The sequence below is a fragment of the Sparus aurata genome, chromosome 1 (assembly GCF_900880675.1).
Source record: "Sparus aurata chromosome 1, fSpaAur1.1, whole genome shotgun sequence".
Classification (NCBI taxonomy): domain Eukaryota; kingdom Metazoa; phylum Chordata; class Actinopteri; order Spariformes; family Sparidae; genus Sparus; species Sparus aurata.
This window is the reverse complement of record NC_044187.1, coordinates 34,926,484-34,941,640: the sequence shown is the minus strand read 5'-3', so window position 1 is coordinate 34,941,640 and position 15,157 is coordinate 34,926,484. Positions and strand designations below refer to the sequence as shown.

The 15,157-nt window shown below is 46.3% G+C and overlaps 1 protein-coding gene across 1 annotated transcript in view; it reads left to right on the top strand.

Moving 5' to 3' along the window:
• Nucleotides 1-3,509: 3,509 nt before the first annotated feature.
• LOC115591901 (sodium/potassium/calcium exchanger 3-like) overlaps nt 3,510-15,157 on the top strand; it is a 67,040-nt gene continuing 55,392 nt past the window's right edge. The window contains exons 1-2 of the mRNA XM_030434314.1: nt 3,510-4,101; nt 9,876-10,004. Of these exons, the coding sequence (XP_030290174.1) occupies nt 3,906-4,101; nt 9,876-10,004 (325 nt within the window). The 5' untranslated portion in view covers nt 3,510-3,905. The remainder of the gene's footprint in view (nt 4,102-9,875; nt 10,005-15,157) is intronic.

The window sequence follows — 15,157 nt, the reverse complement described above, 5'->3', positions numbered from 1 at the left end:
AAAAGCACAATGAAACCAGTTGCCTAGAGCCCTGACCACTTTTTCCATTCTTGCTGGAAAGTTTCCAGTGCTATTTATATGAAACCTCAGGCCCGACGATCAAGAAACCCTCTCGGCCAGGATAAAGTATTAAACCTTATGATAAAAGTTTGTTTCACTCGGATCGTTGCGTAGAATACATTAGAAATGAAAGACGTTAAAATCAGTGGTCCATCTCTTGTCCTGCTGCGAGTGAGTAGTCAAACATGTTCAAGCAGGCTCGGGGTGAAATCATTCCATATGAACCAACCAAAGAACATCTCACATCTGATTCATGTTAAAAAGGAATGTCATTCTTTTTGGCTGAGATATGGACATATTTTAGCATGACAACACAACTTTTGTTATTGTTTGTAGACGGTGAAGCTGGCCTGGAAGCCATCAGTGTAGCTTTTGGCTGCAGCCCACAGGATACGTGTGGGTTTGAACGGCTGAGTGGTACTCGTTCAACACAATCGGGTAGGTTATTGGAAAGCCAGTGCAGCCTCACAAACAAAACTTTATATTATTACTCAGCAATAAAGTCAAATCTTTCCTCCAAGAACACGCTGCTCACTGTATATCAATAAATTACATTCCCAGAAGAGGGCAGTGAAAGACACATCTTTTTTTTCCAGGTGCACCTTACTTTCACTTCACATAATTCTAACACACTACTTTATTCTGTTTCAAAGCCAAATCAAAACGAACCAAATGTATCAATGTGCATCCGTTCCCAGGTTCATAAAAGGGCAGTTCAATACATTTTCATGCTGATGCTTGATATTTTCAAGCAAGACTTGCTTTAATTTATTGAAATTGAAAATTGTCTTACACGTGTGGTTTGGCAGCTGAACATGAAGGGTAGCTCCACAAGTGTTGCATATTAAAGTGTGTTTACAGATGTTGTGTAAAGCTGTTTGTGGCTCCAGAGGAAGCTGCGTATAGTCTGCAAAAATGCCTGCAGCGGTGTCGGTCAGCGACATAGTTGCATTGTGGGTAATGAAGGTTTCAGAAAGGAAGAGGAATGTGTGGAATAAAAAAAAAGTGATATCTCCGCTTCTGCCGTATTGATTTTGATCATTTGTTTTTAAACTGTCCATAACGACTTCAACAGTGTTGTAAGAGTGCAATGCTAGACCACAGGAGCCTACATTACCCACAATGCAATTTAGCTACTGAGTGAAATTTCATGAGGCAATTTATCAGATTAAATGTAACTCTTTTCAGGAGCCCTCATACTACTTTTTCCACTCTGTAGTAGTATTCCCCAAGTTAGGAGTTAATCAGTGAAGTACACTGTTTTGTACACAGAATTGTACCTGCACCTACATTACACTGACATTGCAATCTGAGACACACATTCAAAGTTATTCAAATCAAGGAAGGGGCACTTTCTCTGCATTGTTTCACACACTTTAGTTAATCGTAGATTTACCATAACCGCTTAGCTAGGACCGGTATGCACTTTTGTGTGTTCTTATTTGATAACTGGCAACTGACACAAGAACGTCAGCTGTATAATTTGAAGCTACTGAGTGTGCTCACTTAATGCTTACAGTGTAGTAAAGCTGCACTAAGCAATATTTTTGTATTAGCGATAGAAAACTAGCTACACGTGACGTGAAACATGTTGCTCATAGTTGCAAATATAAGAAAAAGATCACCTGACTGCAGTTCCCTTCAGCTTCTGCACAGCATCTTTCAGCTCGTCGTTGTGTTTTTCTTAAAGTCAAAAGTCCAGTGTGAAGGTTTTTGGGAAATCCATTGGCAGAAATGGGGTATAACAGTCATGTTTACATTAACCTGAAGTCACCCGAAACTAAGAGCTCTTACTGTGCATCTACAGAGGCAGCGGGTGCTTTGCCACGGAGGCTGCAAAGTGGCACGTTTCCTACAGAAGCCCAATACAGGCAAACCACTACAATAGCTCTAGACAGGGCCTTCTGCTTTTCATAGCAGCCACCATAGGGGACGGTGAGACAGAGTGTATTGCATTGGTTGTAATCTGCAACCTTCCTATATAAATCTTACAGACTGGACCTTTAACTGGCTCTGATCAGTCTCAACGCCCCCATCCACAATTTTCCAATAATCTCACTGTACACAGCAGCTGCTCAGCACCAAACAGAAGACAGACAAAGTTAGTGGTGAACAGAGTGCAGCATTTTGCAAAACAGCTATATAGTGAAAGTAGATCAGAGGCGGTCAGTGGCTTCACCACTGATACTGGTGAAACTGGATCATGTTCTATAAAGAATATGTGGTCTGGTTTCCCGCCTGATCTCTCCTCGCTCCCTCAACTCTCTGTGAATTATTGAGTTTCCTGAATGCAGCGTGTAAATGCTGCGTAGCTACAAGTCAGCGCTGTTTGTGGAGCCTGCTTGGAGCGCTGCTGGATGGTGTCTGCGTTCACGCCACCATCACAGCAGCTTTGGACCGCTGGAAAGAAGCGGTTTTCAGATCAGTGGCCAGAATTGGCTGTATGACGGGAGCAAGGCTCAGCAGCCTCCACAGACCTCATGACAGAGGTGAAGACACAAAGAGGGTGGTGACAGGAGACTACGGAGAGACAAGAGACAATGACTGAGGAGGAAATGAGCAATAATCCAACTAGCTTTTTTTAAAATGTATTGTTGGCGACAGCTTCTCTAAATGAAAAAAAAAAGGACCAGATCTGAACATGTAGCTGTTGAACTGTGGGTAATATCAGCTGTTTTATAGTTACTTATACCTTCTGTGATGTCATCTCTCTTCACCCCTCTCTCTCTCCCTGTGTCCATCCCATCTCCCCCTTCTCTTCTCTCTCTGACTCTCCCTCATCTCTCTCTCTCTCCCTCTGCCCCCCCCCCACCTCTGTCTCTCTCCCCCCAACCCCCCCGCCCTGTCCCCATCGCTCTCTCCCTCCCCTCTCTCCCCCTCTGTCTCTCTCCCCTCCCCTCTGTCTCTCTCTCCCTCCCCTCTCTCTCTGTTTGTCTCCCCCCCTCTGCCCCCCCTTTGTGTCTCTCCATCCTCCCTCTCTCTGTGTCTCTCTCTCTGTGTCTCTCTCACCCTGTGTCTCTCTATGGCTCTCTCTCTCGAGCCCCCCTCTCTCTCCCTCTCTCCCTGTGTGTCTCTCTCTCTCTCTCTCCCCCTCTCTCTCCCTGTGTGTCTCTCTCTCTGTCTCTCACCCCTCTCTCTCCCTGTGTGTCTCTCTCTCTGTCTCTCACCCCTCTCTCTCCCTGTGTGTCTCTCTCTCTGTCTCTCACCCCTCTCTCTCCCTGTGTCTCTCTCTCTGTCTCTCACCCCTCTCTCTCCCTGTGTCTCTCTCTCTCTGTCTCTCACCCCTCTCTCTGCCTGTGTCTCTCTCTCTCTCTCCTCTCTCCCCCCTCTCTCTCTCTCTCCCTGTGTGTGTGTCTCTCTCTCTCCTCTCTCCCCCCCCCTCTCTCTCTCTCCCTGTGTGTGTGTCTCTCTCTCTCTCTCTCTCTCCCCCCCCCCCCCTCTCTCTCTCTCCCTGTGTCTCTCTGTGTCTCCCTCTCTCACAGACGTCTCCATGGAGGGCTCGTGCAGCGCTCCTCTTCCTCACTACTTCCCGGAGCACATTTCAACATGACATGAGAAGAAGAAGAAGCAGACTCCGGCTCCTCCAGCGAGAAGCTCAACGCTTTTACCCAACAGCCCTCGCAGCATCCTAGCGGTACCAATTACCAACTTTTCTTTTTTTCTTTTCTTTTTCTTTTTTCTTTCTTTCTTTTTTTTTTTTTTTTTTTTTTTTTAACATTCCCCTTGCTCCCCTGGAACACCCCCCATCCCACCCCCGCACTTCTTCATCCGTTCCCGGGACACAAGTCAATTTCCTTGGGAATTAAAGGAGCTTTTTTTTTTAATTTCGTACTTCGGGGATCCGCATGGATGTGGCAGCGGGAGACGGGACGTCTCTGCCGGGCGTCCGACTCTGGAATCGGCCGGCTCAAGTGATACCGACCCAGAGGAAGGTCAGGGCGAGACGGAAAAGACGAAAGGAGTTGGTTTTGATCCAGATATGCCTGTTCGGCGGCTTGCTGCTGGTGGTGAAGGGGCTTTCCTACCTAACGGAGAATTCAGGTGAGGGTCTGGCTGTGTGTTCGGCAGCACCGGTGCTCCAGTGCTCCTCGCGCCTCCATCCGCTCCGTTTCTCTGCCGGACCGTGTTCACCGGGTCGGTGTGTGTGTGTGTGTGTGTGTGTGTGTGCTAACAGTGCCGGCTGCTGTAACGTTACCGTGAGGCTGCTTCCTGTCATCACTCGTTCCGCTCAGTGTGACGCCGCACTCATTTACAAATGAACTGTACGCTAACGGTTTCATTACGTAGAGCGTCACATAGTGTATGATTTATAGCAGGAGTGAAAAGTTTGGCTCTGTTCCCACATGTTCCTGTAGTCGTGTGTTTGGGAACATTAGCGTAACACCGTCATAAAAAAGTGCGTTCCGTAGCATGTGCAGGATGTCATGACTTTATCAACACTCCTCTCCATTCAGTCATTCAGTTAAAAGACGTTCCCACCCAGAGGCCTACACCAGCTGAACCTGTAACCTCAGTGTGACCTGGACAATGACCGCCAGGGTGTCTTCTGTCCCACAGGACCCACAGGAGGCTGGGCGCTTTATCTCAGGGCTCGGGGATGCAGAGGCACCTGTGGGTGTTGGTGACGTAGCTGCTGAGTGGTGAAATTCAGGGCAACAAGCCCCAGGGTGTAGGCCTACACCTCCCTAGTGGACGACTGCAAGTGGTTACACAGTGTCTCTTCCACTCTCTCCAACTTTACTTAAGTGCTGCTCTGCCATGTTGACATGTTGATGTCATTCGATGCATCCGAATGGCATCAGATGGAATCCTGGTAAGGAAAGAAGGGCATCGCCTCCCAGCAGCGAACATCTGTACTGCTCATGTCGCCGCCTGCGTGTTCCTCTCTTTCTCTTTGTGTCTATCTTTGACTTAGCCCCCCCCCCCCCCCCCAACACTTCGCTTGATTACTGAGTCAGCGTCAGCTAAAGTGAGATGCATTTATCACTTTCTCATGGACAGAAGGCCTGCATGAATATTCATGCTCTCATGATTTGTGCATCATCAGTGGGACAAACTTTTTTTTTTCCCCCCTCCTCTCCCCTCTGCATGTCCTGGTTACATGGAAGTGCTAACAGCGCTGCTCTCCGCATGGGCTTCCAAATTATAGGCGAACAAGAGACGACACCGGGACGTTTAATGCACTTCCCTTGTCCCCATTGTGTTCTCGTCACCTCTTAATCAGCTTGCCGGAATATCAATTAAAGTTGATTATTTATGATGCGCTTAATGAAGTTCTGCTTAATTGGGCTTGATGTTGTGGTGCTGGAAGCTGGAGCACTCAACGCCTCCTCACAGTGGCACATTAAACATTCCCACACTCCTCCTCTCCTCTCAGTGTGCGAGATAGCGAAAGATAGAAGGAAGGAGGGAGCAGTACAGCGCTGGCACGCAAACCTCGCTGCTGCTGCTGCTGCTGAAGCTGCTGAAGCTGCTGCTGTGGCCACTGTGTGTGGTGTAGTGAAGGTGAGGCCAGGTGAGAAGTTCAGCCATGCCCTGAGGACTACTGAATAACTGGGCTTTTTAATTCTATCCGAATCCCTCTCGTTGGCCAGACTCGTGGTTGGCAGGATGGAAAGGGCAGGGGGCTCCTGCTGGGCTCTCTGAAGTATGAAATGAATTCATTGGTGTTGCTGCTTTCTTGAAGAATGTGCAGATGTAGCCACAGTAGAAGCCCCACTTTGTGCTCTGCGCTGTTGTCCCCCCCTCAACCTGGTATCATGGAATTCCACTTGAATGTATCATTGGAGGGGGGGGGGGGGGGCACCCTCCGCTCACTACCACGCTGTTAGTTTTATATAGGGATGCACTGATACCACCTTTTTTGAGGCCAAGTACAAGTACTTACATTTGGTACTTGCCGATACCAAGTACCGATACGAGTACTTAATAATACCATTACAGTTCTAAGAATGACTTTAAAAACACTTCCTGCAGCTCCGGCACCACCATCTTCTTGGCCTCTGTAGCAGTGCTGATGTTTGAGAACACTGACTGACTGACTGACAGACACGCACTACCTCAGATCGAGTACAGTTGCAATGCAGAAAAGTGTCAGTGAATTGTCTCTTGACGACTGCAGCTAATGTTCCCTTCACTGTTTCGATGCCGTCCTGGGTCTGTTTCTTTGGACAAAAGTCTGTGAAGCATGGTCACAGCAGGCGTCATATCTGATGCCAAAACATCAGAGGAGCTCACTTGTCGAGTTAGCGCCTCAAACAGAGCCACGATAGATAGTCTCCACTGGTGAGCGGTGAGATTGTTGGGGGGCTCATATTCAGACTCATCCCAATACTCCCAGAGCCCGCTTCTGCTCGACCAGAGACTGTAGCATGTGGTACATACCATTCCAGTGGGTCTGCACGTCCTGATGGAGTCTTCCTAGTGGCTGGTTGAACTTTACCTGAATGTCATCCAGGCGGGAGAAGGCTAAGGCGGAATGTTTCAAATGTCCAACTATTTTACGTCCGGCTGCCACTGCATCGGCTACACTTCTCTGAGCCAAAAGACCCTGGTTAACAGCCAGCTCAAAGGGTGTGAGCGACGCACGGCAGGCTAGAGAGTCCAGCATCATGGCCGTGATCATATTTTTGGTGTTGGCCCAGAGCACAACTTGAACAGAACTTTTTCGGACTGACCTGCCTGAAGCATATTATCAAACGCACCTGCTATGGCATGGCTAGTGGGAGAACCCTGTAGCAGCTTTGCATTTACATTTACATTCAGGGCCTATAGCAGACACTTTTCTCCAAAGCGACCTACAGTAAGTACATTTGTCACAAGAAAGAAACCGCGACAGATCACTGCCGATAAAGCAAGACAAAAAAATAAAAAATAGAAAGAATTTTCAAGCCCTAGTCTGAGCATAGTAGCTGCTATTTATCAAGGATACCTTATAAGTGCTATGATTTAAGCGCTAAGGGTAAGAACATACATGTCATGCTATGCAGGGTTGAGGTGAAGTCTGAACTGGTGGTACCAGCCCGCTGATGTAGTGGAGTGAAGTACTTGTGATGGGGTGTGTGGTCTGAACAGTGTTTAGAGGTAGATGGGTGCAGTTTCCATTGACGGCCTTGAAGGCCAGTACCATCGTCTTTAATCGGATGCAGGGGGCAACTGGAAGCCAGTGGAGGTCAGAGGGAGAATTTGGGTAGATTAAAAACGAGTCGCGATGCAGCATTCTGGATACGTTGCAACAGTCTAGTCGCAGAGGCTGGGGATCCAGCCTAGAGTGAGTTGCAGTTGTCCAGGTGGGAGATGACCAGCGCTTGGATTGGATGACCAGCTCGGATCCTGCCGATGTTGTGGAGGGCAAATCTGCAGGATTGGCCCACAGCCTTGATGTTGGGGATTCAGGATAGTCTGTTGTCGAGGATTGCACCCAGGTTCCTCACAGTCGGTGAAGGCGATATTGTGATGTCCTTGACATGGACAGGTCCATGCAAGGGCAGTATTTCCCCTGGAAAGCTTGTAAAACAACACTCTGCGGAATAAAATCCTCATCAATCCTTTGTGCAGGCAGACATTGGGCTGACTGTGCTAGTCCCAAAATCAGTGGTGAAGCTGAAGGCTGAAATGTCCTGCAACAGGCTGTTGATGTGTCAAAGTCATGAACTCACTCATAGATACCAGCCACTTAATACACCTGTTTTTTTTTTCCATCAAGATCCATGCATTATTGCCCAAGTAATTCTACACCCATTTTTTTGGGTTGTTCCCAGAGTTATACGACTAGTTAACAATCAGTCAACAATCAACAAAAATCTATTTTTAACATTTTAGGTCATTTTCCACCACGTTTTCAAAATGTGAATATTTGCTGTTTTTCTTACTCCTCTACAACCTTGATTGCAAAACAGTTGGTATGCTGTGTAAAACAAAGATAAAACAGAATGTGATAAATTGCTAATCCGTTTTGGATATATACTCAATTCAAAACAGTACAAGGAAAAATGTCTTCAATGTTTTACCTCATCACCTTCATTGATTTTTGTGAATATATTCTTATTCAGAAGTTGATGGTAGTAACATGTGTCGAACAAGTTGGGACAGGGGCAACAAAAGACTGTGAAAGTTTTGGAACGCTCCAAAAACATCTGAACATTTGGACATTCCACAGGTAAACAGATTCACTTTATCACTTTTCAAGGATGCCCCTTTCATACGCATTCAGCCCAGCCTTTCCAGGCTCAGTCATTAACAAGCAAGGATCGAGCAAGGTTCCCCACCTTGTTAAACACATGATTGCATGAAGGATATTACTATATGGGATCAGGAACACCTCATAAAACTGTAGTCAATAAACATCGCTCTTTTGCACATGATTTAATTCGTTTTTTATTCATGTTTTACACATCGTGCCAATGTTTCTGGAAACACGGTTGTATTATGGTAGACTGAGTATCTTTGGATTGTGGACATCACATGGAAAAGTGAAGTCAATTTTTCACTTTGTGCTGAGATTTTATACCCTAAACAATTAAATATCAAACTGCTGCTGTGATACTGGTTTACAAACAATCAGAATGCCTCATGAAATGATACAAAAGTGGCAAGCTAGCATCATGCTCCTTGTCAACGTGTACCTCACACTCAATTAGAGCTGTCCCAAACGATTATTTTTCAAACGATTAATCTAGCGATTATTTTTTCGATTAGTCGACTAATCTAACGATTAATTTAACGTTACATGACCAAACAAAAGTAACGTAGTAACTGTCCTTGGTAACTTGGTAACCTGTCCTACCAACTCTTTGTCACATTTCTGCCTGAAAAACAGTGTCTGTCACCGGCAAAAACCTTTAACTCACTCAAGAGTTTTAACTCCCGACAGACTGGACTTCAGTGAACTTTCCCCCAGAAAACAGCCTCCGTCCCCACAAGTGACACAGTTACGCAGCGACCTGTTTACTGATGGCGATAATGTAATAATGTAATTTAGCGCGGAAAACGTAACTCTTTCACCTTCCAGGATGTTTAGGGGGCCGGGTTCTCAATCACTACACATTATAAACGGTCTGCGGCTTTAGATTGACAGGGGGGACACCTGGGAAACACCCCGAAGTCATCATCATGACGTGTACCGTCACGTCTCTTTAGGAGCGGCAGCGCAGCTTTCTGTGTGAATTACATGGCGGTTCGTCTTTATTCCAGCGGTGCTTCGCACTATGTGAATGACCAACGGCGGAGAATTGACGAACTGCCGCTGCGGCGTTAATGCAGCGTCTCTGTGTGAGAGGGGCTATTCTCAGCCTCCACAGGTACTACAACTTCCTGTTTGGGACGACGCATCAACGCGAATTATCGACGAATTTATGTCATCTATTAAGTCGACTATGTCGACACGTCATCCAAGCCCTACACTCAATATGCTCAATCAGCATTTCATGTTGCCCTCATTTCCCTGGCTGAAGAATGGTCAAAACTGGTCCATCTTAACCACATGAAAATGATGTAGTTGGATCGGGCGTCTTGATGTCATGACGTGTAGTAGTTGTAAGATTGCTGTTATCACAAAGGTGCGATAACAACAATCTTGATCAGACAGTTTCTGATAGTTATCAAACATATGATATAATGTCTTAATGTTGTCATATCTGGGCTGTTTTATTCATGCATGCTCATATAATGAAAGTTATTGATAAAAGCAGCCATCACACAGTAGTATCAGACTTAGGTGTTTGACAGAGCCGCATCTAGATGCCTTCACTGCTGCACTGAGACGTCCTTGAACCTGTTTTGAAAGTACACTTTTCACTGTGACAAACACGTCCCAGGTTTCGATGTCTCCAGCCACAGCAGCAACGACCAGGAGAGATGGGGAGGGAGGAGGCTACTGCAGGAAATGGACAACGGCAGCCTGGAGGAACTGGAGAGTGAAGGATCCAAGAACTGCACTGCTCCAGGTAAGACAGAGACAAGATGAAAGAAAGAGGACAAGTGTTCTTTCCCTCCCTCCCTCCATCTTTCCCTTCCTCCCTACATCCAGAACAGTGCGGGAGATGAAAAAAAAAAAAGTGAAACAAATGATCACCCCACATGTTCTGTCTTTCTACCCCCCCACCCCCCCCCATTTTCACTGCCTGATGTGGGGTAACCCAGATTGTGAGGTCAGGTGATTTCCCATGAGCTCGGGCTATAGCAGGCGGTGACATTCTGGCTGTCTCAGCGGTTTTCACTGTGGTTCTCTGTCACGTGTTTCTCGGATCCTGCAGGTTCAGTCCTCACTCTCTCCCTCCTATCCCGCTCTTAACTCTCTCTTCATCGCTCCCGTCCCCTTCCTCTGTGTTTCCCTCATGTTTTTCCCCCATTGTGGCTAGATCTCAGGGAGAAAAAAAAAAATCCCTGTTTCCATGGCGACCTTTTATCTTATCATCAACCAGCGACTTCTGTTTGAAGTGCTCAAGGACAGCATGTGAGGATGCTCAAGACTTCTTGTTTGGAGAGTTCAAAATCACTCAGTCCAAATAAACGAGGTGAAATCAGGCACGTGTAGGTGACGTTCAAATTAAGAAATATTTTCACGACATATTAAACCATGTCTCCGCGTTCTACCCAAGCCTGTTTCTCATCGGAGCAGTCCTAACGCACGCATGAACTCTCACCAACACCCATATCTGTTGCTATTTTTAGATGTAGATGGGAAGAAATGTGCTCCTGTTGTATTTCATGTGTACGAGGTAGGATGGAGAGAGACGACTTTGCTGCGTCTCTGTCACTCTGACATCTTTTTTACCTCGAGCCTGAGACGGTTCCCCTCCCCTCAGAGGGAGGGGCGGTTCTCATGTGATCTCATTAAGCAAAATGGTCGTCATCAATCTCCCCAGTCTCACTCTCCCAAGGTCACTGCAGTCATCTATAAACGAAGCCGAGGTCAAAGTTCAACTCGTTCTCTTATCCTGCTTATTATACAGTGGCTGCTCTTTCCTCCTCTCATGCTAAAATTAGTGCGCGTACCCCGGTGGCTTCAGCCCCGTCACCCTCTTGAGGACATTTTTGCTAAAAAAAGAGTCTTGGCCTGCTCTGGTGATTTTTTTTCTCCTGTCCCTGTCACAAGACACGATAAAACATACCTCGAAAACCCACCATGGGGAGATGGGGAGTCGTTCTTCTGTTGACCTTTGAGAGGGGACAATCTTCTTGTTTTAAAAAGATGGTAGATGTGTGAAGGAAAGGTCGTCGTGTTGTCGTCGCGTGCATTTTGCTTTTTACCCAAGAGCTGCAACTGTTTGTTTTTTTCATCATCATCATCAAAAAAAAAAATTTTTGTTCTGTAAATGAGAGAATCCTAAATAATTGATGAACTGTTTAAGTGAAAGCCTTCTGTGGCTTGTGTCTGTCAGTTCTGAAGACTGTGGGCTCTAGGTGGTGCACGGCGCAGCGCGTTTGAGGGAAAACAGAATTGAACTGTGTGTGTGACCTTTCGATGTGCAGAAGAACGCAGAACGTAAATTAACATGAACTTGTGAGAAACAAAGTGGCAGAGGGTCCAGCAGCCGAGGACCACGTCCCTCCTTCCTTTACCGAAGACGAGTGCTGCTGTGCTGGTGCACCTGGCTCTTACAGGGAATGGGGGACGACACTCAAATTGGTTTAATTAACGTTCCGCCCAACACACACCCATGACTAATTCAGAGTCTGAAAACCCCACTGTGTCGTGCACTGCACTTTGCGCCCAGATTACCCACCATTTGACTAGCAAAATGGACTGTTTAAATAGGGCCTTATAAGTTTGAAAATGACACAAATTTGGGGGTGCAGAATTAGAACGAAGTGAGCTCTGATCTCCATAATCTGCTTCTCATCTCTGTGTGAGGCTTGTGGCTTAAAGCTATCTTAGCCACTCAGAGTGTAGCACACCTAAGTGTTCGATCAAACTGCCCGGGATCAGGTTGTATTGTGGACAATGTAGGTGCCAGGCTTTGACAAGTAGGAAGAACGCGTTTTATGCAGAAGACAGTATCTCTGGTTCCTCTGCATCGATCATTTTTAAACTGTCATTGAGTCACTGAATGTGGTCTGTGGGTTTAATCACTATGGGGAACAACAACAACAGCCTCTGAGCAAGTGACCTACAAGGTTAAAGTGGCAAGTTGCCAATGGCACGAACATAAACAGGCTAGCGGCTGTAACTGTTTCCTATGCAGGGATTTAACCGTGTTAATGCCAGGGTTTGCCACCCACATGCAAAATAAGTTCTCCACAACAATAGCTTGCAGGGATGTTGCTGCATCCTGGGTCTAGTGCTGCTCAAGACAATTGTGATGGGTTTTAAGTACAAACAAGCCAAAGGAATTTTTTTTCCCAACACCCAAAGGAGAATTAGTGCAGCCAGACCTTTCTCCAGCTTTGACGCAGCTTTGGAAATACATAGTCTGTAAAAAGTATTACCCCCCTGGATGTTTTCCCCTTGAAGTGTGTTTATACATTGAATCATGGTCAGTATAATTTGACTTTCTAGACAAAAAATGGGCTATTGTAGCTCACCATTGTCCCCAATAGTGGCAAACCGTCACAGGAACTGCTCCTAGCCACTGGTTCAGATATGTTGACGATACCTGGGTCAAAATCAGAACAAAGGAAGTGGAAGCCTTCACAGAACAAATAAATGCTGTGGACAATAACATCAAGTTTATGCGGGAAGATGTCAGAGTCTGCCCTTCTTGGACTGTGTTGTGCACATTAAAGGCCTCAACATTGGGGTGTACGGAAAACCTACACACACACACACAGATCAATACTTGCTGTTCAGCTGTCAGCACCCACTGGAACACAAGCTGGGGGTCATCAGAACCCTAAACCATCGGACTGAGGCCGTGCCCACAAAGACAGAGGGGAATGAGAAGGAACAGAAGAACATCAGGTGTGCATTTAAAACCTGTGGCTACCCAAACTGGACCTCTGTCAAAACCACTAAAAGGTCCAGAGCAGTCAGAGAGGAGGAGACGGTTAAAAGCGACAGCATTGTCATTCCTTATGTCGCAGGAAAATTTGAAGAACTCAGGAGGATCTTCAATCATGTGACATTATATCCTGGTTCACTTTTAACCCACCAACACGCTGAGGCAGAAACTTGTCCATCTTGTGCAATAACCTTTAGAGTGTTTTGATTATTTATTATGGTGATCTTTTAGCATGTACTACTTATGTATAGTGTATGTATGTGTTATGTTATGGGATATGTGCAATACTGTTATGTATTTGTCAGCGATGGGATGGCTGATGATGTATTGTTTGTTGTCATTGTGGCTGTCAAGGCATTTATGGCGCAGCTGTTGAGTCCAAGACAAATTTCCCTGAACGGGACAATAAAGTATATCGTATCGTAAGAACAAAACACCCAGGCAGAAACAGAGGGATGTAGTTTATGCTGTTCACTGCAGACAGGACTGCACAGATTTGTACATGAGGGAGACCAAACAGCCTCTCCATGAGTGAATGGCACACCACAGGAGGGCCGACTCGTCAGGTCAACACTCTGCTGTCCACTCACACCTGAAGGACAAACATCATTCCTGTGAGATTAACAATGTAAACCAGGCCATTCTAGGCCGGAATCGAATGTCAGATGGAACGATCGTCCTTGAACGGAGGAGGCACAACACTACTTGACACCCACCCACAATGCAGTACTCAATTCCGTCCTCGGGCAGCTTAACAACCAGTCACACCTGGGCTCAGAGTTTACAGGTGTCCTTAACAACTCTGTAAGGACACTCCCACACAGGGTTTAAAGGCCTGCAACTCCCCTCCAGTCAGTCAGAACTAGGGATGTCCCGAGCCGATCTGCAGGTTCAGGATCGGGGCCGATATGGCAATTGTTTACTGATGGGGATCGTCAATTTTGAACGTGGACCCAAATTTTTTTTTTTACGTCAGAGCACAATTTGTGTCAGAACACAGACGCGCACGTAACGTTACTCTGGCAAACATGTGGATAAAATGTCTACAGTGTGGAAATAACCTGAAATAACAAAAGCAGCCCAACGGTGACATGGAACATCTGCAATACGACCATTTTCCGAGGGGGTAACAAAAGAGCTGCATTTAACACTACACATTGGAGACGGCAAATGAAAAAACAAACACTCTAAGGGACGCAACGAGTTCACTCAAGCAACACAGGCAAAGACACTAAAGCAACAAACACTCGCAGATTCTTTGAAAAGGAAAGAGAAATGTGCTCAAGACAGTGACATGGCCAAAAATATGACAGAGCATGTCATTGAATTAATCTCTCTGGATAACCAGCTCATCTCCGTGGTAGAGGATCAGGGTTTTCTTCGTCATCTGGAGTTTTTGAACCCCCGGTATGCAGTGGCGGTTTGCCAGGTCTGGGCCGGCTTTTTTGTTAGGGGGCACATACAACCCGGGAAAAAAAGATAAATCCCTCATTCAGACAATACAGTGTTTACAATTTCAGCAATTTTGATTGGGTAGTAAAATGCTGAGACACTTTATTTCAGCTTTCCCCTTCAAAACTAAATCACTGCAAGAAATCTGTCACTGTATTATTGATGCAGACTCCCTGTCAGGGGGGCCACAGGGGGGTCCAGACTCAAAGTTACGGGGGCACTGGCCCCTGTTGGCCCCCCCCTAGAACCGCCCCTGCCGGTATGCCCTACCATCTCTGCATTACGTGACATTGTCCCTACTTTCGAGTTACAACGTGCGTGTACGCAGACTAGTTTTGTGGGTCTCATACAGCAGAGCATGTAAAACAGGCAACCGAGGAGATGCTGAACGCTGTGAAACAGACAAACTACGCGTCCACGTCATTTTACGTGACAGCGTAAGGAATATGTAAAAAACAGTGGATGATATGGAGGAACCAGACGTGGGCTGCGTCTCACACACTTCAGCTGGCTGTACAGGAGGGTCTGCTGTCACAGCGCAGCGTCACACACTCACCTGCTAACACAAGGAAGGTGGTAGGCCAATGTTGCAACAGTATATGCAGGATAAGAAAGAGCCGTATGAAAGCGTATACTTAAAAAAAACCCCATTAAGGAACAGCTTAGGTGCAGGTACTTAATGCAGCTGTATTATCCAGGAAAAT